This window comes from Phacochoerus africanus, chromosome 12 (genome assembly GCF_016906955.1).
Source record: "Phacochoerus africanus isolate WHEZ1 chromosome 12, ROS_Pafr_v1, whole genome shotgun sequence".
NCBI lineage: Eukaryota > Metazoa > Chordata > Mammalia > Artiodactyla > Suidae > Phacochoerus > Phacochoerus africanus.
In genome coordinates, this window is record NC_062555.1 from 25,209,079 (window position 1) to 25,235,258 (window position 26,180).

The 26,180-nt window shown below is 49.9% G+C and overlaps 1 protein-coding gene across 1 annotated transcript in view; it reads right to left on the reverse strand.

Annotated features, from left to right (window-relative positions):
- Window positions 1-26,180, reverse strand: part of CAPN8 (calpain 8) — a 66,605-nt gene that overhangs the window by 34,254 nt on the left and 6,171 nt on the right. Inside the window, exons 2-7 of the mRNA XM_047755312.1 lie at window positions 23,818-23,887; window positions 6,008-6,126; window positions 4,626-4,759; window positions 3,340-3,508; window positions 1,982-2,065; window positions 75-160 (exon numbers count right to left, since the gene is read on the reverse strand). Of these exons, the coding sequence (XP_047611268.1) occupies window positions 75-160; window positions 1,982-2,065; window positions 3,340-3,508; window positions 4,626-4,759; window positions 6,008-6,126; window positions 23,818-23,887 (662 nt within the window). The remainder of the gene's footprint in view (window positions 1-74; window positions 161-1,981; window positions 2,066-3,339; window positions 3,509-4,625; window positions 4,760-6,007; window positions 6,127-23,817; window positions 23,888-26,180) is intronic.

The window sequence follows — 26,180 nt, forward strand, 5'->3', positions numbered from 1 at the left end:
CACGAGGCCTTCCCACGGGGCGGGGGCGGCGGAGTGGGGGGTAGGCGGATCCGCGGAGGGAGGAAAGAACCTACTTGTCGCTCCAGGCCCCGGTCCACTCCACTTGGCCCCAGGGGTTCCTGAGTCGGATCAGCTTCTCCCGATGGCCCCGGAAATCCACCTGCAAGGGCCACACACGAAGGCAACTGAAATGCTGCGCCCACACCCGCTGCCCTTCATTTGTGTTCGCACCTGAGCCGATTGCTAATTCCTCCGAGGTCACTAAACAGCCCTTTTTATTTTCTTTGAACACATGTTTTCCAGCCTTGGCCTGTTGCTCTGTTTTTCACAACCTGGTTGAATAAACCATGAATCCAACATGAAAACAAGTTTCTCTCTGTTTTAACTTGGATGTAGATTTTATAGCTAAGACTGACTCAATTCTTTTCTTTCTTTTTTTTTTTTTCATGCACCTGAGACATTTAAGTTCCTGTGCTAGGGGATGAATCGGAGCTGCATGCCTACACCAAAGCCTGGGCAACACAGGACACCAGTCGCATCTGGGACCTATAACCCAGCCTGCAGCAACGCTGGATCCTTACCCACTGAGCGAGGCCAGGAATCGAACCCACATCCTCAGAGCCACTATGTTGGGTTCTTAACCCACTGAGCCATAACAGGAACTCCTGACTCGGGCCTTATTATAAGGTAATAAATGCCCTCCCACAAACACCAAAGGCAGGAGTTCCTGTCCTGAGGAACCATGAGGATGCAGGTTTGATCCCTGGCCTCGATCACTGGGTTAAGGATCTGGCGTTGCTGTGGCTGTGGTGTAGGCTGGCAGCTGTAGCTCTGATTGAACCCCTAGCCTGGGAACCTCCATATGCTGCAGGTGTGGCCCTAAAAAGCAAAAAACAAACAAACAAACAAATACCAAAGGCAGAGCAGTTAGCAATTCTTGAGCAGGTAGTGTGGACTAGGCACAGAGCTGGGCCTTTCAGGTGCATTATCAGCTCATTTAATTAGTAAGTTAACTAACTTGGTAGTTAACGAAGTGGTAGTTGGAGGATGCCCCCCAGGCAGTCTGTCTCAATGCGAAAACTCAGAAATCCGTCATTCACCTTCCCCTACTGTCTATGAAGCACTCTCCACAAGCCCCCATGTGTGATTTGCATACATGCATACAAACATGATAAACCGTTAGGCCTGCAGTGTCTCACCTTCTTGTGTATCTTCCGATACACCCTTGTCCAATATTTACACATATGTGCTCAGTTCATATTTGGAATTGACTTGATTACAGGGCGTATTTGTGAAACACCAACACACATAACGAACAGTCATACTCTTTTAATAGATAACAAAACCGGAGGTGGCCTTTGCATTTCCCCTTTTTGCCTTGGCCATCGGGAAACTCAAAGCAAATTTAATTTCTCAACTGGAACACTGTCTTTAGCCTAGCTCATCTGGTGTATTTTGTCTTCGTTGCATGGTTTCATTGCATCTATGCTTTTTCATTGTAAACCACAGCACGTCCTTTCTGAAAGTAGGCAGAATATACCAAATAAAAATAATGAAAAGTTTAGCTCCTTACATGCTTTCTCCTTGAGTTGGAGAGTAAAGAACACCTGTGTTCCCTCCCACTATCACACTCTACCCTGAAAGTCAGGGCAGGTATTACTGCCTTTTTCACGTTGGGGATGCTAAGGGTTTCCACTGCTTTTCCCACACAAATACACTCCTTAGAATGAATGTAGATTCATCTGACAATTTCTACAACTTTCTTCCAAAGCCTTTTCCCTCTCTCTGGCCACATCTCAGAGGAGAGTTTGCATTTAGTTAGAACCCACAGACCTGGAGCTCAGAGAGGTTCCGTTATCCATCGCTGAGGGGGTCAGAGGCAGAAGGGCCCTTGTAATATGCAAGAGCTGAGGGTGGGAGGGGCCAGATTCCCCATCGCCCCCCCCCACACCCCCTAGCTCCCCAAACAAACCAGTTTTACCTCTTCCGCTCCAGTGATGGAGTAGGCGTGACTCTTAACCAGCTTCTGGCTAGTGATGGCTTCTGCTTCAGCTGCACTGGAGACCTGGGTTAAGAATAAAGTCCACTCAGAGTGGCTGCCCCTGACCTTGTTGGGACCAGCCCTATGATGCTTTCCAAAGATATGCCCCTAGCTGCAGGGCCCCGGTGCAGAGCTGGGGTGCAGGTGCCACACCTAACCTCAGGAAAATAGAACTCTTCCTTCAGCCCTGCTGTTCCAGGTGGGCGCTGTGTGGCTGCCAGCCCTGGAATATGACTTACCAGCCTCTCAAATGACACAGGAAGCTGGGAAGTCAGTTATTCTCCAGGAGGGACCCTATGCTGCCTGCAGAAGACTAATTATCCATGACAACTGCTCTGGACAGGCCCTTGTTTTCAGAGAACCCTCCCCACTAGCACCCCACCCCCACCCCCAGCCCCACGTCCCTTTTCCACCAAAAACACACATATCCTGCTGGGATTTTTAATGGAGAGAAGAAAGGGGGATTGTTCTTGCTTTGTCATCCACACACGTGTGTGAGGTCGCCAGGTAAGGGGCGGGAGGGGGGGGCAGTGGAGGGCAGGTGACTGCAGACCACAGGGCTGGTGGCCTCCAGGCCACAGTCTCCATGCCACCTTGGAACCACATACAGCCAGCCCCCCTGACAGGGCACCACCCCTGGTTCAGAACCGCTTCTCTTTTCTTCAATGATCTCAAAGCCCATCCTGTTTTGTCAGTCACCATATTCGTGTTTTCCAAGATCCGAAGATGACTTAGCAAAAGGAAAGAGCGAAGCTAGGGCCCAGGATCCAGGAGTCAAGTCTGCGTTCTTAGAGCAATTCCTGCAGTACTAAAGGGCTCAACACTTGGGCTCCTACAGCTTCTTCTTTTTTTTTCTTTTCTAGGGCACATGGAAGTTCCCAGGCTAAGGGGTCGAAGCAGAGCTACAGCGGCCGGCCTATGCCACAGCCACAGCATTGCTAGATCCAAGTATTTCTGGGACCTACACCACAGCTCAAGGCAACGCCTAATCCTTAATCCACTGAACAAGGCCAGGGATCGAACCCCCAACCTCATGGATACTATTTGGGTTCGTTACTGCTGAGCCGCAACAGGAACCCCCACTCCTACAGCTTCTGAGTTTATGAGAACAACTCCAGCTGCTACCCATAACTAGGTCTTAGCTGGCTCCCATGCGCTAGGGACCCATATGTCACACAACTTGCCCAGTAAGCCCCAGACTCTGCTCTGGCCCAAAGCCTTCCCCGCCTCTAGCCCCCTGCCCAGTCCCTTCCCTGCCACACATGGGAGGGGCACAAAGAGAAGCCGTCCCAGCTCACATCAATGGAGCAGGCCAGCAGAGACCCCGCACGGAGGGCCTTGCGGACGATCTGATACAAGCTGGCTGGCGGCTTCTTCAGGTCATAAAACTCAGAGATGCCACCTGTGAAATCCTCAAACCCCTCCACTGTGGACCCTCCAGCGAGAGCCTCGTAAGAGCCGTTGAGCCTGTTGGAAAAGTGAGAACACGTGCATCACCCACAGCCCCTCACAACCCCAGCAGGGGACCACGTGGGATGGGGCGGGAGTGGTGCCAGGACGCCGCTGGTCTGGAAGGTACAGGGAGGGGGGGCGCTGCCAGTCTTGCCTGTTGGGCCAGTAAGGGGCTCAGGCACCCTTTCATGAGGCCAGCTCAGCACTTGGCCAGGAACGGATCTCAGATCCTGAGATCACAAGCCACACCCACTTTTCCAAAGAGCAAAGTGCAATCTTTTCAGAACCGACCTTGGCTTCTTGGGTTTCAGGGGAGCTGGGGGCACAAGTGGGGGGGGGGACCCTCTCTCAAGACTGAGGGGAATCCCTGAGGGCTGGCTTTGGGAATAGGGTTGGGGAGGAACAGGCGCTGCAGACAAGGATACCAATAATTGAAATGAATTAAAAAGACCGAGGGAAGAGTTTGAACACTGAACGCCAGTGAGAAGGTCTCCTGAGCAAAGGGCGGAGACTTGGATGAGTGTGGGATGTGACTACATTCACTTTATCACTCTCCTTCATCATTCTTTTTTTTCCTGTCTTTTTGCCTTTTCTAGGGCCGCTTCCCGTGGCATATGGAGGTACCCAGGCTAGGGGTCTCATCGGAGCTGTAGCCACCGGCCTACGCCACAGCCACAGCAACTCGGGATCCGAGCTGCGTCTGCCACCTACACCACAACTCACGGCAATGCCGGATCCTTAACCCACCGAGCGAGGCCAGGGATCGAACCCTCAACCTCATGGTTCCTAGTTGGATTCGGTAACCACTGAGCCACAGCGGGAACTCCTCCTTTGTCATTCTTTTAAAAATTCACATTGACCTAAGAACTGACCCGGGAGTAGGTGTGGAGAGAGAACCAAGGTGAGGTTCTTAGCCCGAGAGGCTAAGCGGTGGTCCCAGTGTACACCTTCATGTGGGGCAGAGCTGAGTTTTTAAGCCCTATCCCCAAATGTGCCTTCACTTGGTTACTGAGGGACACTGAACCCAGGGTCTGAGTGCCGGGAAAGACTTGGGCGTGGCACCCAGGGTTTGGGGAGGGTGAGTAAGATCTCCAGGGAGGCGGTGGCATCTCCCAGCTCCCTGGCCACTTACTTGGCATAGGCCTTCTCCAGCAGCGCACTCCAGAACTCTCGGCCCTCTCCGGAGTGCAGGAAGAGCAGCTCCCCGGCCCTGGTGGGCAGCCTGTCATCCACGACCACCTCCACCCACTCGCCGTACTGCCAGAACTGCGGGATTGAGGGAGAGAAGAACGCAGCGCCGATCATGGTTGGAGGGAGAGGCAGAGTGAACACCAGCAGACCTCAGAAGGAGCCTCTGTGCTGACCAGTGCCCAGCCCAGGACCTCTGATGCATTCCTTACGAGCAGCATCTGTGTCTCTTCTCCATCCACATAGGTGAGGCCAGCGGGAGCAGGAGACATTGAGTCTGTGGCAGTTGGTGGGTAAGAAAACTTGCCCAGAAGTTCCCGTCGTGGCTCAGTGGTTAATGAATCTAACTAGGAACCATGAGGTTGCGGGTTCGATCCCTGGCCTTGCTCAGTAGGTTAAGGATCCGGCATTGCCGTGAGTTGTGGTGTAGGTTGCAGACCCGGCTCAGATCCCGTGTTGCTGTGGCTCTGGCGTAGGCCGGTGGCTACAGCTCCAATTGGACCCCTAGCCTGGGAACCTCCATATGCCATGGGCGAGGCCCTAGAAAAGGCAAAAAGACCAAAAAAAAAAGAAAAGAAAACTTGCTCAGCCTCAGGCAGAGGTGACAGTGGGTGACTCGGGCCGACTCCTCCTGACCCACTCTCCAAGGTGCTTCCTCAAGGCCACATGGCCCCAGGAAGATGGGAGAGGATGGATGATGGTGTGGATGCATTGGTCCTCGGGAGTTCCCATGTGGCGCAGCAGAAATGAACCCGACTAGGAACCGTGAGGTTTCAGGTTCGATCCCTGGCCTCGCTCAGTGGGTTAAGGATCTGGCGTTGCTGTGAGCTGTGGTGTAGGCCGGTGGCTACAGCTCCGAGCCCTAGCCTGGGAACCTAAAAAGCAAAAAAAGGAGTTCCCTTTGTGGCGCAGTGGTTAATGAATCCCACTAGGAACCATGAAGTTGCGGGTTCGGTCCCTGCCCTTGCTCGGTGGGTGAAGGATCCGGCGTTGCCGGGAGCTGTGGTGTGGGTTGCAGACGCAGCTCGGATCCCGCGTTGCTGTGGCTCTGGTGTAGGCCGGTGGCTACAGCTCCGATTCGACCCCTAGCCTGGGAGCCTCCATATGCCGCGGGAGCGGCCCAAGAAATGGCAAAAAGACCAAAAAAAAAAAGCAAAAAAAAAACCCTAAAAAAGCCATGGTTCTCAAACTCAGGCATGCATCAGAATCCTCCAGAAGCATTGTTAAAACCTAGGCTAACTGGCCACAACCCCAGATTTCTGATTCTTGGGGTGAGACTCCAGATTTTGGAAAGTAGCATCAATGGCCGTGAGCCAGGCATGATACCTGAAAGTGAAAGATTCCTGCGTAGTTCTCCTGGAAGTTCTGGTCCCTGGGCACCACGCGGTAAAGCAGCTCTTCGTTCAAGGTGAGGGAGGCGATGGCCGCCAGCAGCCAGCAGTCACCTGCGCCGTGGCACGGGGGACACACACTGATCAGGCCAGGCCTACAGGGTCCCTGCTTTCTCTGCCCCTCACTGTCCCACTCAATCCAGGGTCACATCACTCCCCTGTCTGAAGTTCTGGCTGCCTCCTTGGAAGTTCTCTGCTCCTCCCCAGTGCACCCTGCAGGCTGATCATTTCATGTGTTCTAAGCACTGAACTAGTGGAGTAGAAAAAGAAAGAAAGAAAGAGAGAGAGGGAGAAAGAAAGAAAGAGAAAGGAAGGAAGGAGAGAGAAGAGGAAGGAAGGAGAGAGAGAGAGAAAGGAAGGAAGAGGGGTTCCCATCGTGGTGCAGCAGAACTGATTCCAACTAGGAACCATGAGGTTGTCGGTTCGATCCCTGGCCTTGCTCAGTGGGTTAAGGATCCGGCATAGCTGTGAGCTGTGGTGTAGCTCGCAGACATGGCTCAGATCCCCCATTGCTGTGACTGTGGGGTAGGCCAGAGGCTACAGCTCCAATTCGACCCCTAGCCTAGGAACCTCCATATGCTGCAGCTGTGGCCCTGAAAAGCAAAAAAAGAAAAAAAGAAAAGAAAGAAAGATAAGAAAGAACTAAAGAGAGAGAAAGAGGGAGGGAAGGAGGGAGGGAGGAAGAAAGAAAGGAAAAGTCGGCTTTTTTGATTCCTTAATAGCAACTTTGAGAAAACATTTGGTTGGGGGAAATACTGAAATTATCTGGCCAGCCCATGATGAGTGTGTGTGTGTGTGTGTGTGTGTGTGTGGTCCTTGCTCCCTTCGACCTTGAATAAGGGGTGGTTGCCTCTCCATGTGTGCAGGAGGACTATACTGTATGTTTCAGAGCTCACCATGGCAGCCTTGATGTCTCATTGCCTCTGACACTCTTGAGCTCCCAATTAGCATGAAATTATCATCATTTTAGGCAGAAGGAATAAAAATCAAGAGATGTTAAAAATCGTAGGGCTCAGGATTTGGTCACCAAGTAAATGCAGAAAGCAACAGAAAACCCCTTTTGGGACAAGTTATGACCTCCCAGACTGTGCCCCCAGCAGTGCCTCCACGGAAGGCATCATTGTCCCCCGTGTCAAGTTCAAAAGATTAAGCACCATCAACTATACTTCAGTAAAACTTTTGAAAAATGGGAGGAAAAAAAAAGATTCAGCACCGCCCTGACACCTCTTGCTGACTTAACACGCCATGGTGGATCTCCTCTCCTGGAATTGATATAAACCTGTCTCACATCCATGTATATGCCTACTCTACACCAGCCTCTGAGATCTTGCAACTGAGCAGGATCCTGGGAGGCCCTCCCAGAGTGAAACCACCCCCCTACTCATGTCCTCCGCCTGCCTTTTTATCTATAGAAAAACTTTAGAGAACCAATTTAGGGAGTTCCTGTCATGGCGCAACGGAAACGAATCCAACTAGGAACCATGAGGCTGCAGGTTCAATCCCTGGCCGCTCTCAGGGGGTTAAGGATCCGACGTTGCCGTGAGCTGTGGTGTAGGTCACAGATGCAGCTCGGATCTGGTGTTGCTGTGGGCTGTGGTGTCGGCCCACGGCTGTAGCTCTGATTCCACCCCTAGCCTGGAAACGTCCATGAGCCACAGGAGCGGCCCTAAAAAGCACACACACAGACAAAAAACAAACAAACAAAAAAACCAATTTAACCAGAGAAGTGAGAAAATACAGAGAAAAAGGAAAACTGGAATAATAATTTAGCCACTCAACAAAGTCAAGGACCTTCCGTTCTTCTTCAAAGACTAGATAATATTCTGAGCCGTGTACTTGGAGCTGCTTTGAAGCCCCCACGGGGCGAAGAAGCTAACTGGATACTGCCCACAAGCATGCAGACCCCAGACCAGCTGGAACCAGGTGAATGACATGACGCTGACTCCCAGTGACCTCATCACCCCCGAGACAGGAAAATGTCCAGGAGCTGACCACGCCCTGCCCCTTGACACTAAGACGCCTCGCTACCCCTCCAAGGCAGGGGGGCACAGTCTTTGAGGCTGTGTCCCCTCTTTGCCTGGCAATTAAAGCTACTTTTTCTTTTTCTTTACTTTTTTTTTTGTCTTTTTGCCTTTTCTAGGGCTGCACCCGCAGCATATGGAGGTTCCCAGGCTAGGGGTCCAATCAGAGCTGTAGCCACCGGCCTACGCCAGAGCCACAGCAACTTGGGATCTGAGCCGCGTCTGCAACCTACACCACAGCTCAGGGCAACGCCAAATCCTTAACCCACGAGCAAGGCCAGGGATCAAACCCACAACTTCATGGTTCCTAGTCAGATTCGTTAACCACTGAGCCATGATGGGAATGCCTGAGGACCCTGTTTTAATGCTCTGTTTTCTTTCAAACTGGTGGTTCAAGTTGCAGGCATAATCCAGGGTGAACAGACCATGGTTTTCTCAGACTCGGGCTCCCTGAGCAGGCAGGAAGCGAGTGGTGATCCAGGAAGCCACCGCCGAGGACCCGTGGTCCACTGAGAATAGCTCTGTCACCAGGTTGTCCTAGAAAGCCCTTTGCTCCATCTGCCTTTCTCTCTCAACAGGGAGTCTCACGACTGGTCCCAAATCCGTCCCTTTCTCTCTTCCTTTCCCTAACCAGCCTCATAGATTCTCACCCCCATCCCTCTGCAATCTTTTCCTGCAGAACAACGATGCAGATTCCTCCATCTTGGTAGCCCCAGCAGGTGGCCAACACATCTTGGTGGCTCAATAAATTATTTTTTGTTTTTTTAAAGACTGCACCTACAGCATACAGAGGTTCCCAGGCTAGGGGTCGAATCGGAGCTGCAGCTGCCAGTCTACACCACAGCCACAGCGACACCAGATCTGAGCTGCATCTGTGACCACAGCTCATGGCAATGCTAGATCCTTAACCCGCTAATTGAGGCCACGGATAGGAGCCACATCCTCATGGATACTAGTCAGGTTCCTAACCCACTGAGCCACAACGGGAACTCTGATAATGATGTTTCTCTAGTCTACTACTACTGGATATTTCTGGAAGCCACTTTCTGCTTCCCTTCTCTCCCTCCTGTCTCCTCTGGTTAAAGAAACCTGTAACAGCCAGAGGAAGGCTCTGAGTCGCCCCTCGAGGTCAGCATCCGTGATGGAGGAGGGTCTCATCTTACAACGCTCCCACGTTCACTGTCTCCAGACTGAATGGTTAGACTCAGGCCAGCCCACCCGGATGCGGAGGAGTGACCATTCAATCTCCTGCAGACCGTCTGAGCTACATCATTCTACCGTCCTTCTTTCCCTCCAAATCACGCATATGCAGCTCTCACCTCCACCAGCTGGGGGGGGGTATCAATTCTGATCCTGGGTGACAGTTCTGTTGGGTCCCCACTGCCCCCACCCTGCAGCCTCTGTGGCCAGCTGCCATCCCACAGACGTGCTCTGCCCCTACCCCAGGCTTAGCCCTGGAGCCCAGAAGCCTGCCAGCCCCGGGGACATCTGGCTCCAGCTCTGCAATGGACTCTAGACCTCTTCAGGGTGCTCATTTACTCTGAGATTATTGTGAGCTGCTCCCATGAGCCACCTCACTCCCTGGAGCAGCACCTGCTCAGGCTGGCCAGGGCCAGGGGCCTGAGTGAATCAGCCGTGTAAACACCCCCTGCACCCCAGCAGAACCTTCATTTACATTCCAATCCTCTTTGAACCCTTTAGCAAATCTCCCCCATCTCGTACCAGCCTCCAACCCTCCTCGGAAAACACATCTTTGGGAGGTTCCCTTCCTTTGGGTTTAGGAGTGGTTCTTGCATGTTATCTCACTTAGCAGCACCTAGCAACCATTTCTCCTGTAGGGCAGTGGGCGTGGGAGATGTAAAGATATGGTCCCTGCCACAGGGAGCCAACAAACTTAGAAGAGTCAAAATGACATGCCCTTTGGGGGTTCTCCCCATAGCTCAGTGGAAACAAATCTGACTAGTATCCATGATGACACAGGTTCAGTCCCTGGCCTCGCTCAGTGGAATAAGGATCCGGCATTGCCATGAAGTGTGGTGCAGGTTGTAGGTACAGCTCGGATCTGGAGTGGCTGTGGCTGTGATGTAGGCCGGCAGCTATAGCTCTGATTATACACCTAGCTGGGAACCTCCATAGGCTAAGGGGTGCGGTCCTAAAAAAAAATTAAATAAATAACATGAACTTTGCCCTTAGAAAGCCCAGATTTAAATTCGCAGGCCCCAGCTTGTCTGCTGAGTGACAAGCACCAAACCCTTAACTCTTCTAATCCTCAGTTTTCTTATTTGCAAAATTGGTTTGTAACTTCAGTTTGTTGTGTGGAATCATTAGATACTGAGCAAAACGGACTTATTTGTAGCAAGAGGGATGTTTAAGAATATACATAGGAGTTCCCATCTTGGTGCAGCATAAACAAATCCGACTAGGAACCATGAGGTTACGAGTTCCATCCCTGGCCTTGCTCAACAGGTTAAGGATCCAGTGTTGCCATGAGCTGTGGTGTAGGTGGCAGACACAGCTCGGATCTGGCATTGCTGTGGCTGTGGTGTAGGCCAGCAGCTGTAGCTCCGATTCAAGATTCAACCCCTAACCTGAGAACTTCCATATGCCATGGGTGTAGCCCTAAAAATACAAAATATATATATATGCATATATATACACACACATATATATATATGCATATATATACACACACACACAGGAGTTCCCACTGTAGCTCAGCAGGTTGTGAACCCAACTAGTATATCCATGAGAATTCAGGTTTGGTCCCTGCCACCTGGCATCGCCATAAAGCTGTAGGTCACAGATGCTGCTCAGATCTGGTGTTACTGTGGCTGTGGTGTAGGCCGGCAGCTGCAGCTCGGTTTCAGCCCCTAGCCTGGGAACTTCCATAAGCTGCAGGTGCATCCCTAAAAAGACATTAAAAAAAAAAAAAGACACAATAAATACTTGTAAAATGAGGAAAGGAGCTATGAACGTTCTTCCCGATTCTGACAAATCCGAATGTCTGATAAGCCACATTTTCACTGTCGGAATCATCCCGCTACTAACCATTCCTGAACCTGCCACGCCATCTGCACCTCGTGCTGTATCTGCCACTGTCCTCGAAGCAAGACCCCAGAGCACGTGAATCCCTGGCCTTGCAGGGGTCCAGACATTCTCAGCAGGGGCTGAGGTGCTGTAGTCACCTTGGGTGGAGTGTCGCCAATACAGTTTCAAAGATTAACCCCAAATCCTACCGGTATTTTTCGGAGCAACAGCAGTGCAATGCCCTTATGGCAGCTATACTTTTTATATCCTCCAAATCGCTCCTTTCAAGCTGTACTACAGATAATAAAGCACACTGAATAAGCCACTTTTGCAGCACCTCCACTCCCCGTTCCCATGGCTACTCAGGAGCCCCTCACCCCTGACAACAGAACATGCGGCAGCGTTCGCCGAGGACAATTCTGGGGGGCTCTTCAGCTGCCAGGAGCTGCTGGGCATCCCTGAGAGTTAATGGACTTCAAAAAAGAGGGAAAAAATAAGAAAGGTTGGCAGGTCATCTTTTGAATCAGAGGCCATCGGCTTTACCTTCTAAGTTATCAGTGGGGAGGAAAAGAAAAAGAAGGAAAGAAAAACTTCACAGTTGAGGGAACATATTCAAATTATTTCAGAATTCCTTTCTAGTTGTTCATGGAGTCCACCAGGTCAGTTCTCATCTAATTTCTCCTATTGTTGCAGGAATAAGGCTCAGTGGCGTGAAACTGCTGGAGGACTTCCTACCCGCCCCACCCCCCTTTCCCACGTTAGATCATAACTTTCAGGCTATTTCACAGGGAAATTTCTTAGTAGAGTATAAAAATGGAATCGATTCACTGGCGGGGAAAAAAAATCAGTAAGTAAATACATTTGAGGCTTATGTAAGTAAATATATCTCGGAGCCAGTTTCAAGGAAGTGGCTTGCTGACTGCGTTTAATTATCCCTTTGGAGTCAAAAATAAGACAAATGCTAGAAGCCAGGCTCTCGTGGAGAGAGAAATAAAAGGATGAGGGCTGCGAGTCGTCACTAAGCTCTGGCCAGGACAGAAACCCACACGAGGAGGTAAAAACTGGTCCTTCGCTGTGCTGGGGCGGAGGATCCGGCTTGTCAAATGTCCCCTTCAAAAGTGACTGTAAATGTTGCGGTACCCCCAAAACAGGGCTGAGGCCCTGAAGCTTACAAGTGTACGTGCGGGTCCTCAACAGGTGTCAAATACAAAACACAGCATCACAGAAAGTCTCCAGAGAGACAAGCATGGCCTTCCAGCCCTTCCAGCCCTAAGAAATGAGGTGACTTGAGCTCAGCTAGAAAATGCCCAGGATACAACCACTATGGAAAACTGGATGGCGATATCTCAGAAAATTAAATCTAGAACTGCCATATGACCCAGCAATCCCACTCTTGGGCATATATCCGGACAAAACTTTCCTCAAAAAAGACACATGCACCCACATGTTCATTGCAGCACTATTCACAATAGCCAAGACATGGAAACAATCCAAATGCCCATCGACAGATGATTGGATTAGGAAGATGTGAGATATATATATATGTGTGTGTGTACACACACACACACACACACACACACACACACACACACACAAATGGAATACTACTCAACCCTAAAAAAGAACAAAATCATGCCATTTGCAGCAACATGGATGGAACTAGAGACTCTCATACTGAGCAAAGTAAGTCAGAAAGAGAAAGACAAATACCATATGCTATCACTTATATCTGGACTCTAATATACGGCACAAACGAACCTTTCCACAGAAAAGAAACTCACGGACTTGGAGAACAGACTTGTGGTTGCCAAGGGGGAGGGGGAGGGAGTGGGATGGACTGGGAATCTGGGGTTCACAGATGCCGACTATTGCCTTTGGAATGGATAAGCAAGGAGATCCTGCTGTATAGCACTGGGAACTATATCTAGTCATGACAGAGCATGGTGGAGGCTAATGTGAGAAAAAGAATGTATATATGTATGTGCGATTGGGTCACTTTGCTGTACAGTAGAAGCGTGACAGAACACTGTAAACCAGCTATAATCGAAAAAATAAAAATCATTCAAAATAAAAAATAAATGTTTAGAGGAAATAAATCCATAAACCCATAATAAAATGCCCAAGAGCCCAGTAGGCTCTTGGAACAGAACACAAGGTGTTTTTAGGCTGGGTTCATTATCCAGAGTTCCCATGCCTAGGAGCAAAAAGATGCAAAAGGAGACAGAAAGGAAGCAGAACTCCTAGGAGGCGGGGGCAGAGGGCCCCTGGCTAGGTCGGTGGGCGGGCAGCCACAAAGAAAGCAATTTCAACCAGCAGCCTGTGCAGGCCCGCCTGGGGCTCATCTACAAACGAACAGGTTGCTCCAAAGACCCAAGTAAGGAGAACCAGCCAGCCGCAGTCCCAGAAGCTCAGAAGGGTGAAAGCCACTTTGAATGCAGAAAGTCCAAAGGGTCAGGGTCACAACTCGGGCCCAGCAGGGCCTCGGTGTTGCGTGGCAGGGATCAACCAGTCACCAGGGGCTTGCAGATCAGTTCTGCTTGGCTTGCGCCGGGCTGGCCTGCACAGGGATTGATAGGATTCCATTGGGAGGTTTCACATAAACCAGCAGATTTCTGGCTTCTCTCAAAAACTGTGCAATCTGGCCAAAATTTCTCTCTATATTCACTCTGCAAATATTTACTGAGCATCTATTCTGTGCCAAGAATTATCCTAGGCCCTAAGGATACAACAGCGGGGGTGTGGGGGGGAGTCCTTGATGTTGTGGTTTCCATTCTAGAGAGGAAGACAAACAATAATTAAATCCATGTGCCAAGAGGTAGGAAATGCCAGGAAGGAAGGGAAAGTAAGGTGGGGGAGAGAGGAATGAGGGGGCGGCTCTGAGAGGGAGGGCAGTGGCAGTGGGTCCCCTTGCTCCTCGCAGTAACACCTGGTTCCAACTGGAGCACGGCTCCCCCCACCCCCACAGGGTGTGTTCTCTACTTTGCCGCAGTCCCCAGTCCTCCCTATTGTAACTCCTGGCCTAGAGGAGCCAGCAAAGGGGCAAGAGTGGAGACGGCAAGAGGGTAGGGACAGGAAGTGACAGGGCCAAGAGGAAGCCTCTGAAAGAGGGGCATCTGGGAAGGGCTGGTAAAATGGCCTAAACAGGTGCAATGGCATCTTGGAATCAGTGTGGCCTCTTGGAACCAAAGGAGGCGCCTGTCCTTTCTCCAGTGAGCAGGTGACATGGCTTTGCTTCTGGGAGGACCAGGCTCTTGTGGGAGGAGGAGAGAGCAGGGGAGGAAAAAGGGGGACCCATGCTTCTGTCCCGAGGGTGATGGGCACTGAAGGTGCAGCCTGTGAACTGCAGCCCCAGATGCTCTCATAGGACCTTCTAGTAAATGCCCAAGGCGGAGCTGAATTTCATGGAGGCCCGAGCACGGCCTGCAGCCTCATGCTTCCTGCTCCTGCACCATTGGCTCCTGCACCACTTGGCTGTATCATTAGCGTGAGGAGTCCCAGCACCCCGCCTGCACAGGCTCCCCGTAGCCTTGGGGACCCAATGTTGCATCCCCTGCAGTCCATTGACTGGACGATCTGCAGTTGGCCCCGGGTCTCTTTGCCTACTCTTTAACCAGCAGTAACTCCTAGTAAGTCAGAGAGCTGGCAGGGCCCAACACTCACACCCTTGAGGGAGAAATTTTCCTTGGGCCCTGTGGCAGGGGGTGGGGTCCTGCAAAGTGGAACCCTAAGCTGGGGGAGGGGAGAGGGGTGCCCTGAATAGTGAGGCATGGCTCAGGTCCTAATAGCGGGGCTCCTGCAAGGTCTGTGGAATACGTTCAAATTACTGTCCTCAAGTGAGTTCCTGGTATGGCCCCGTGGGATAAGAACCCGACTAGTATCCATGAGGATGCAGGTTTGATCCCTGGCCTCACTCCGTGGGTTAAGGATCCGGCATTGCTGTGAGGTGAAGCATAGATCACAGAGGCAGTTCAGATCTGGCATTGCTGGGGCTGCAGCGTAGGCTGGCAGTTGCAGCTCCAATTCAACCCCTAGCCTGGGAACTTCCATATGCCGTAGTTGTGACCCTGAAAAGAAAAAGAAAAAAAAAGGTAAAAATACAAGACAGAAGTATTTCAGACAGCTCCCCTCCGAGCAGGAATCAGCCATACCTTGGGACTTAGTTTTTAGACCCAAACCTCAGGCTGTTCAGCCAAGATGGAGCTGGGAGAGCGCTTCCCCCACTGGCCTGCGCCACATGCATCCTCCGGAGCAGGTCAGTAACCTCAAGGGCAAGAGTTTGTCTTCCTGGGGACGGAGGGGCTGCCCTGCACTTTCTGCATCTCCCTTAGGAAGTGAGAGATAGTCAGGACATTGCTTAGCAAAACTGAAGAGGGCTGACAAAGTTTCCTGGCTCCAAAAAGAACTCTCCCCTGGCAGAAGCAGCCTGACATTCTTCTAATGCAGGCTTCTTAATCTTTCCTGTGCCTGGGCCCTTTGGCTGTTTAGTAAAGCCAAGATCAGATCTCAGAGTAATGCTTCCTTTTTTTTTTTTTCTTCAGGGCTGCCCCCATGGCATACAGAGGTTCCCAGGCTAGGGGTCAAATCAGAGCTACAGCTGCCGGCCTACGCCACAGCCACAGCCATGCAACACCAGATCCAAGCTTCATCTGTGACCCACACCACAGCTCATGGCAACACCGGATCCTTAACCCACTGAGCGAGGCCAGGGATCAAACCTGCAACCTCATGCTTGCTAGTCGGATTCATTTCTGCTGTGCCACAACGGGAACTCCAGACTAATGTTTCTTAATGCACAGAAAAAAAAATAATAGAACTATAAAAAGTATATGGAAACAGTTATCAGAATGTTTTAAAAATTATGACATAGTAAGATTCATGCTTCTTTATTAACGTTCTATATAAAAGATTTGGAGTGGGGCCTAAAAAACAGCATCATAATTGTGAGGTCATGATGAGTATAAGTGGCATTTTGAGATATCTTCAACTGTAATATGAATGCAATCCATGATTTCTATTACTGTGCTTCACTGCCTGCGTTCATACCAAAAGGAAATAGATTAGTGAGGCTTAGTGTAACTAAAGGTGTAACAATATGGAGAGTTCCCGCTGTGGCTCAGCAGTAAAGAATCCCACTAGCATCCATGAGGATGCCGGTTTGGTCCCTGGCCTCACTCAGTGGGTTAAGGATCCAGCATTGCTATGAGCTGTGGTGTAGGGTATGTGGCTCGGATCTGGCATGGCTGTGGCTGTGGCTATGGTGTAGGCTGGCAGCTGTAGCTCTTATGTGACCCCATATGCCGTAGCTGTGACCCTAAACAAATAAATAAGCAAAGATGTAAGAGTACAATTCTTTCATGCTCTCAAGATAATGTTCAATGCACAAATCTTCAACCTATGGACTCCAATTCACACTAATGTGTAAATGGTTGTCCTGGGCCCTCTCCTCAGAATGGAGAGGACAGTGGTGACAGTGGGACCGACCATGAGGGCATTAAGCACTAGGATTCAAGTGGAAGGGGAAAATATGCCACAAAGAAAGGGAATCACCAAAAGTAGGAGAAGAACAAACTTCCCCATATCACTTATGACTGGGCTGGAAGGCACTGCCAGTGAAGCTTTTCTGCCACCCGGATGTCTGACTTTGCACTCTCCCGAACCAGTGAGGGGATCTAGGCCTTGGCATTCTCCGAGGCTTCCCCTGATTGCTCATTAAAAGTAACCATTCCGTCCTAGTGAATTGATTTACTTCTCCCCAGTCCTTGAAGGATGCTACAGATCAAAAGGTGTCTAGAAAAAGGCTTGTGAAGATGCTGACATCAGCCCTGACTGCTGAGGGCAGTGTGCGCCTAGCCCCTGGTCCAAGAGGGCAGGTCCCTCTCGGTGGGGGATCGTGGCTCACGGAGGAAAAATCGATGTGAGGGCTGCATCTGAGAAGGTGCCTCGGTTCAGGTCACTGTTGTTCTGTCCATCGAGACACGTGAAGCCAGCCGGTCATTCCTTTTACAAAATGAGAAGACACACTCGAACACTACTCACGTTAGACAACAAAGTTGAAAAAGACATCAATTCCAAAAAGGTCAAGAGAAAAGCCAGGTCACCAGAAAAAGGAGGGTGAGCGAGATAAGCACCCACAGCACAAACATGGAGTAGAAGACAGAGGGGGGATGTGGCTGGATAAAGGAGAAACCCCGATACCCACCAAACCCTTCGAAAGAAAGCCTGGGAGTTCCCATCATGGCACAGTGGTTAACAAATCCGACTAGGAACCATGAGGTTGCGGGTTCGGTCCTTGCCCTTGCTCAGTGGGTTAAGGATCCGGCGTTGCCGTGAGCTGTGGTGTAGGTTGCAGACACGGCTCGGATCCCGCATTGCTGTGGCTCTGGTGTAGCCCGGTGGCTACAGCTCCGATTGGACCCCTAGCCTGGGAACCTCCATATGCCACGGGAGCGGCCCAAGTAATGGCAAAAAGACAAAAAAAAAAAAAAAGAAAGCCCATCTCTCTCACTAATCCTGCTCTGCATGGAAAATAAACTAGATCCAAAGTCCAGATAAACGCCGTAGCATTTGTTATTCACAAGTACTCTAATTTCTTCTCTTTTTTTTGTCTTAAAAAAATTTTTATTGTTATCTCCCTAATACAATTTTTTTTCTACTGTACAGCATGGCGACCCAGTTACACATACATGTACACATTCTTTCTTCTCACATTATCATGCTCCATCATAAGTGACTAGACATAGTTGCCAGTGCTACACAGCAGGATCTCCTTGCTAATCCATTCCAAAGACAATAGTTTGCATCTATTAACCCCAAGCTCCCAATCTATCCCACTCTCTCCCCCTCCCCCTAGGCAACCACAAGTCTGTTCTCCTAGCCCATGATTTTCTTTTCTGTGGAAAGTTTCATTTGTGCCATATATTAGATTCCAAATATAAGTGATAGCATATGGTATTTGTCTTTCTCTTTCTGACTTACTTTGCTCAGTATGAGAGTCTCTAGTTCCATCCATGTTGCTGCAAATGGCATTATTCCGTTCCTTTTTAGGGCTGAGTAATACTCCACTGTGTATATATACCACAGCTTCCTAATCCAATCATCTGTCAATGGACATTTGGGTTGTTTCCTTGTTTTGGCTATTGTGAATAGTGCTGTCTCTTTATGGCCCCACCCACAGCATATGGAGGTTCCCAGGCTAGGAGTCAAATCGGAGCTGTAGCTGCCAGCCTACACCACAGCTGCAGCCACGTGGGATCCGAGCTGCATCTGCAACCACAGTTCATGGCAACACTGGATCCTTAACCCATGGAATGAGGCCAGGGATCGAACCTGTGTCCTTGTGGACACTAGTCGGATTCGTTAACCACTGAGCCGTGACCAGAACTCCCAGAAGCATTCTAATTTCTATCAAAGTTCTGCAAGTCTCTGTTCTTCATTTGTTAAAGAAGAAAATCCCCTCTTCCCCATTCCAGAAAGCAGCAAGTGGAAAAGATGCCCAAAGAGGTGTCAAATACTGCTGCATTTTCCTAAACGCAGGCATAAGTAATAACCTGGTCTCAGAGTCTCCCCGCCCAAGGACGCCCTAAGGTAAGGGCAGAGAGCCTGCATGCCAGGTGGGTTAGCAGGTCCTGCCAAGCCTGTGAGAGACCCGCTGATTCAGAGGCCTCAGAGCTGAGTTCCCTCAGGGGGCCACAGGATCCAGCGAGCAGAAGGTGGAGGAGGTCTCCCTGTGTCCCTTTATCCACAGCCACTCCAGGGCTTTGGGACAATGGGACAATGTCATTCCTGCTCTGTCCCTGGGATGTCCCTCCTTGTCGGGGACCAGTGAACACCTTCGAACACTTTCATGTTTCTCCCAGCAGCGTCAGTGAGCTGAGGACAGATAAGTAGAGAAGCTGCCTTGCAAATCCTTTAAATATAAAGACACAGTCAACTTCCAGCCAGGACTCTTTTGATTCTCAATGCCTGACTCAGCCTGACTGCCAAGAACAGTACTGGCAAGAAACGAAGAAAAACACAAGTCACCTCCAATTGAGGCTGTCCCTGTTTTCATATGTTTTTGGCAGCAGAAGTTCCTGGGCCAGGGGTCAAACCCACGCCACCGCAGTGACCAGAGCTTCAGCGGTTACAACGTCAGATCCTTAACTTGCTGAGCCACCAGGGAACTCCTTCATGATTTCATCATGAATGTAGCAGATCAGACATTCAATAAACACTCATGGAGCCCTGCTCTGCCCCAGGGAAGAAGCACACAGAAGAAGCACACACAGAAGAAGCACACAGCCAGGGGCCCTGGCGACTACATCCACTTCCACCCTTGTTGGTGCCTACTTGCTGGAGGACAAGGAGCCCAGTCAATTCTCTACTCATCACAAGCACCTGGCAGGCTGGGTTTAGTGACATCCCCACGGTACAGCTGTGCACATGGAGGTGGTGCAGCCCCAGCAGACCATGAAGGCGGGGGGCTCTCTGGGGGGCTCTTTGCACTCAGGGTGCTGAACCAGGCACTGCTGGTGGCAGATCCGATCTGGAGAGAGAAGGGCGGAAGGGGTGTGTCCAGGAGCCCTGAGGGGCGACAGATGCAGGGTGGGCGGGGAAAGACAGCAGGGCCACTGAGCCCAAGGAGTAGAAGTGACCTGAGGCAGGGAGGGCACTGTCTGGCCAGACCCTGTCACTACCACTGACCAGCCTGTTGGGGTTCACCCTCCTCTTTCTGTTGGTCCACTGCCCCCTCCTTTTGGAGAACTCCACTGTGGTTTGGGAAGAAGCTCATAGTCCCAAGAGCAGGCCCATGACCCAGGCTGAGCCAACCACACAGCCCCGTACCCCGCTGAATGACAGAACCCAAGGAGGGGCAAAGACCCCAACCACCGAATCAGAGATTTTTACTGAGCTGTCTCAAAGCAAAGCTGGTTCACGATCCTCCCGGGGTGAAGAGAGTGCTCATCTCTTCTGCTGCGTGGAGCCTGCATGGCATGGAGAGGGCAGAGCCGACCCCAGAGACCAATAGAGACGAGATAGGCAGAGAGCGTTCTGGGAACACCTAGTCCCCAGATCCAGGCTTACCCGGGCCAGCGCTGACCATCTCTCTCCATGGTCCAGTGGGGTGAGCCAATACAGTCTCCATTTGCCCTAAGCTGTGGGGGCTTGACCTCTAAAGCCAATGACCAAAGGCTTTCTGGCAGGTGCACCAGAGGCATGACTTACTGTGTGGGGTGAATGAAGCCAGAAACGTGCACTTTGTGGTGGGACAGAGTCTATTTCTGAGATCATAGGACCCCAGAGGGACAGGGATGGCCCAGCATGCAAGGGAGAGACAGACCGTGCTGGGCCAGGCAGCGGAGGGACCAGCAGGTGCCTGCCGTTCCCTGGGCAATGCGCCAACCACGAGCCTTTGCTGGAAATGGGCACCGCAGATGTGCCCTCCAGGAACTCCCACTTACTCCCTCATGATGGGTGTGGCCCGGAGAGCCCTGCACATTGGGGGGACCCTGGCTGGAGCTGCTAGTCAGATTTGTTAACCACTGAGCCACAACAGGAACTGAGTCACAACAGGAACTCCAATCACAATATATTTTAAAATTATAATAGAGTAAGTTTCCAGCTTCTTCTTTTTTTTTTTTTTTTTTTTGTCTTTTTGCCATTTCTTGGGCCACTCCTGCGGCATACGGAGGTTCCCAGGCCATGGGTCATATCGGAGCTGTAGCCACCAGCCTACGCCAGAGCCACAGCAATGTGGGATCTGAGCCACGTCTGCAACCTACACCACAGCTCATGGCAACGCCGGATCCTTAACCCACTGAGCAAGGCCAGGGATCAAACCCGCAACCTCATGGTGCCTAGTCGGGTTCATTAACCACTGCGCCACGACGGGAACTCCTCCAGCTTCTTAATTAACATTCTATATAAAAGATTTGGAGTGGGCCATAATAAACAGCATAATTATGAGGTCATGATGAGTATAAGCGGTATTTTCAGACATCTGCAACTATAGGTAATGTGAAGGCAATCAGTGATTTCTATCACGGTGCATCACTGCCTGCATTCATACCAAAAGGAAATAGATTAGTGAGGCTTAGTATAACTGAAGGTGTAAGAGTACCATTCTTTCATACTCTTGAGATAATGTTCAACACACAAATCCTCCTGTAACCCACAGACTCCAATTCACACTAAAGTGTAAATGGTTGTCCCGGGCCCATTCCTCAGAGTAGATGGGCCATGGTGGTAGTGGGACAGAACGCGAGGGCTCTGAGCAGTAGGACTCAAATGGAAGGGAACGCTAGTCCACCATGACTGAAGCAGCCCCCGTTCAAGCCTGCTGACAAATACCCTCCCTCGCACACCCTGACCCAGAAGGACCTTCGCTGCAACATTTTGTACAATAACAGAAGAGAGAAAATAACTCGAGTGTCTGTGGATCCAAGACAGGCTAAATGCACTGGGGCACATGGCACTGTGGAATCAGTATGCTGAGTGGTTCCAAAAGAACAAAGCTCTTCATGCACTAACATGAGACGACCTCCAAGACATTTTATCAACTGAAATACTAGCTAATAATGGCAGGTGTCCAGCAGTGTTTCCAGTGAGCTGCCTTCAAGACAAGAAAGGGGTACACATTAGAACATGTATGTAGATCTGCTTGAATGTGCATAAAGGCTCCTCTTCCTGCTTTGCCGGCCACCGGCTCCATCATTGGCAGCGCACGCTCACCATGGTAACGCTCAGGCCCCTTTTTGGCGCTCTTCTTTTCTCTGAGCTTAAAGCCATTCAAAAGCAGGTCTATCCAAGTCGATCCATTAAAAGACACTTATTAAATACCTGTTTCCCCCAAATCAAAGCATCTGCAGCAAGAAGCTGTTAAAAGCCTAGATTTAAAGTTGTGTTTCTCCGAGACACCCACTCAATTAGGTTAAACATTTAGCTGGAAAAAGGCACGGCACACTTATCCAGAACAAGAAAAGGTCAGGATGCTGCCCCTCTGTGAGGCCTTATACAAAGGTCAAGGACACAGCAACTGTGGCTTTTGGGAAACAGGGCACACAACTGTGGGTCCGCCCACTCTTTCTCAAAGCTTACTCCTCAAGCTCCAGGAGCCCTGGTTAAGTGGATATTGGCTATACTCATTAAAGCAGAGAACCTTGGAAAATAAATGGACATTTAAAATAAACACCCGTTATTTTCAAAATCATAAAGGTTTCCAGCAGAACTAAGAGAACAGCTTTAAAAAACCTTATGGTGGAGTTCCTGTCATGGCGCAGCAGAAATGAATCAGACTAGGAACCATGAGGTTGCGGGTTTGATCCCTGGACTCGATCAGTGGGTTAAGGATCGGGCATTCCGGTTAGCTGTGGTGTAGGTCGCAGATGCGGCTCGGATCTGACATTGCTGTGGCTGTAGTGTAGGCCGGCAGCTGTAGCTTCAATTCAAGCCCTAGCCTGGGAACCTCCATATGCCGCAGGTGCAGCCCTAAAAAGACAAAAAGACAAACAAACAAAAAAATACAAAAAAACAACCCTTGTGGTGACGGTGGAACGGAACATGAGGGCTCTAAGCAGGAGAGAAACAAGAACGAGAAAAGAAGACAGGACAGGCAGTCTTCTGAAAGATCAAGAGTGGGCCCCCTGAATGCTGAGATTTTGTTTGGCTGATTTATGGCAAGCAGGACTTGTTTCCTCTTGCTTTCGTGTCTGGTTTGATATGTGGCAGCTGTGACAGGCTGGCCCTTTGGAAGCCCAGCGATTTCAGTTCAGGGCCCTGTTATCCCCTGAAATGTCAGCCTTGTCCAACTCAGTGCAGACACTGGGAGGCCGCCCTGGGATCAGGAGGGCTGGAGAGCTCAACAGCTCTAATCTGCTATCAAGGAGAACCTCGGTTTCTGACACTGGCAGCTAGGTGTTATGAAACGAGATAAAACAAATGATTTCCTTAACCTAACTGCGCCCGATTTGGAGGGAATGTGAAAGGTTACGAAGCAAAGGTTCTTTTTTTTTTTTTTTTTTTTTTTTTTGCTTTTTAAGGCTGCACTTGTGCCACATGCAGGTTCCCAGGCTAGAGGTCGAATCAGTGCCATAGCCGCTGGCCTACACCACAGCCATAGCAACATGAGATCTGAGCCGCATCCATGCCCTACACCACAGCTCAGGGCAACACCGGATCCTTAACCCTCTGAGCAAGGCCAGGAATCGAACCTGCATCCTCATGGATGCGAGTCAGATTTGTTTCCTCTGAGCCACCAGGGGAAGTCCACAAAGGTTCTTAATGCCAGGATCCCTGGCCTGGGAAAGAAAGCTTGGCTGGAAAGCTGGGATTCTTGTTTTCTTACTCATTTCAAGAGCGTCTGTTATACCAGGTCATAATCATATAGACAGAGCCACTCCACAAGGCAAATCATGTCCACTTCAAGATAACCATTATCAAACCATCGCACCGCGTGGTTATCCACTATAATCCTGGCTCCCGACTCTCGCATTCAAAGGGGCTACATGAGCACGTGGAAAATCTCTTCTTAGGAGGAAGAAATGCAGTTCCAGCATTTCGCACCCACAGTAGAGAGTAACCATCTCCAAAATACAAAGCCATACGGATAGATCACAGACATTCCGCGGTCGGTCAGTCTAAGAGCACAGTCTGCCCGGCCTCACGACACAGACACATCCGCCCTCTCCCAACACAAATAGGACCCTCCCCAGTTACTCACCTAAAGCACCCTGACAAACGTCTGTGCGCGTGGCTCCGCCAACGATAAACTGAGGGCTGGGACACAATTCCTGAAAAGGAGTTGGGGACAACACACAAGTCACAAGATGCCCAGAGATGGTGGCGGCAAGGGTGAAGGAACTTCATGGTCACAAAATTCATGGAAGAAGCCCAGGAGACCATCTACTGCATAAACCTCATTTAAAAAAAAAAAATTTTTTTTTAAATTAAAAAAAAAAGGGGAGTTCCCGTCGTGGTGCAGTGGTTAACGAATCTGACTAGGAACCATGAGGTTGCGGGTTTGGTCCCTGCCCTTGCTCAGTGGGTTAACGATCCGGCGTTGCCATGAGCTGTGATGTAGGTTGCAGACGCGGCTCGGATCCCTCGTTGCTGTGTCTCTGGCATAGGCTGGTGGCTACAGCTCCGATTGGACCCCTAGCCTGGGAACCTCCATATGCCACGGGAGCGGCCCAAGAAATAGCAAAAAGACAAAAAAAAAAAAAAAAAAAAACAAAAAAACACAAAAAAAACCCCAAAAACCTCATTTTATTGCTGAAGACTCTGAAGCCCAGAGAGGGTAGGAGAGCTGCCCAGCGTCACACAGCCAGGGGTGGCAGAGATGGAGCTGGGGCCCACAGCCTCCATATGACCAGTATTTTTAAGTATAGTTGATTTACAGTGTTGTGTTTTCAGGGGTACAGCAAAGTGACTCAGTTGTGTGTGTGTGTGTGTATGATTTTTCAGATTTACCTTATAGGTTATTACAAGATATTGAATATAGCTCCCTGTGCTATACAGCAGGTCCTTGTTGTTTATCTATTTTATACATAGTAGTGTTTATATGTTAATCCCAAGCTCCTAATTTATTCCTCCCCCTTCCTTTTCCCTTTGGTAACTGTAAGTTAGTTTTCTGTGTTTGTGGGTATATTTCTGTTTTGTAAATAAATATATTTGTATCATTTTTTAGATTCCACATATAAGTGATATACCATATTTGTCCTAATCTGGCTGCCTTCACTTAGGTGATAATCTCTAGGTCCATGTTGCTGCAAATGGCATTATTTCTTTCTTTTTTTTTTTGTCTTTTTTCTTTTTAGGGCCACACGTGTGGCATATGAAAGTTCCCAGGCTAGGGGTCCAATCGGAGCTGTAGCTGCTGGCCTATGCCACAGCCACAGCCACACAGGATCCAAGGCACGTCTGCGACCTACACCACAGCCCATGGCAACACCAGATCCTTAACCCACTGAGCGAGGCCAGGGATCAAACCTGTGTCCTCATGGATACTAGTCAGGTTTGTTACCACTAAGCCACCACGGGAACTCTGGCATTCTTTCCCTCTTTTTATGGCTTAGTAATATTCCATTATGCATATAGACCATCTCTTCTTTATCCATTCCTCTGCAGATGGATATTTGGGTTGCTTTCATGTGCTGGCTATTATACGTAGTGCCACTATGAACATGGGGTGCCTGTATCTTTCTGAATTAGAGTTTCCTCTGGCTATCTGCCCAGGAGCGGGTTGTAACCCGTATTTTTATTACTGTACATGCTGTGTAGGTGTGTGGCTGTGAAAAGGTGGGGGTGGGGCAAGGAGGTAGGAGAAAGGCAAAGGCTGAGATAAGGATGTGATGAAATATGATCTCACCCACTCGGACCACACCCCTGTTTGAAGAGAGAGGGTGAGAATAGTGTTTAGCACGCTAACAAAATGCTCTGCGCCCTGTGGCCACTTGTTAAACACTTGACTCCATGACCATGATAAAAACACTGAGGCGTCTGGAAATGCCCCACCCAGAGCAGAGCTCAACCTCATGCCCACATCTGACCCCTGCTTCCCCAGCTCGCCCACCTCAGGGTGGCACCTGCCATGGGCAAGCTTATGGCCCTCGGGCTCTGCAGGGACAGAGTGAGGCATCCTGCAGGCATTCCTTCTGTCTTGGTTGACGGGCAAGGAGGTATTGAAGCCCATTCTGTATATAGCACTATTTTTTATTATTATTATAGAACAATTACATCCACTGTGCAAGTGTTGTTGAGGATGCTTTCTTGATTTTCTCAGGAAGGATCAATGGAAGTTTAGTTTAGTTGTCTTTTTAGGGCTACACTCGCAGCATATGGAGGTTCCCAGGCTAGGGGTCAAATCGGAGCTATAGCTGCCGGCCTACACCACAGCCACAGCAACACAGGATCATGCTTCCTAGTTGGATTCGTTTCTGTGTCCCACAACGGGAACTCCACTGCTAACATTTCTTATGTATCCTTCCAGAAAAAGTCTTTTGACATAAAAGCACATTTACATGTATATCCATTTTTTTTTCTCTTATATATCTTAACACACGTAGAGCTTTATAATTTCATTAT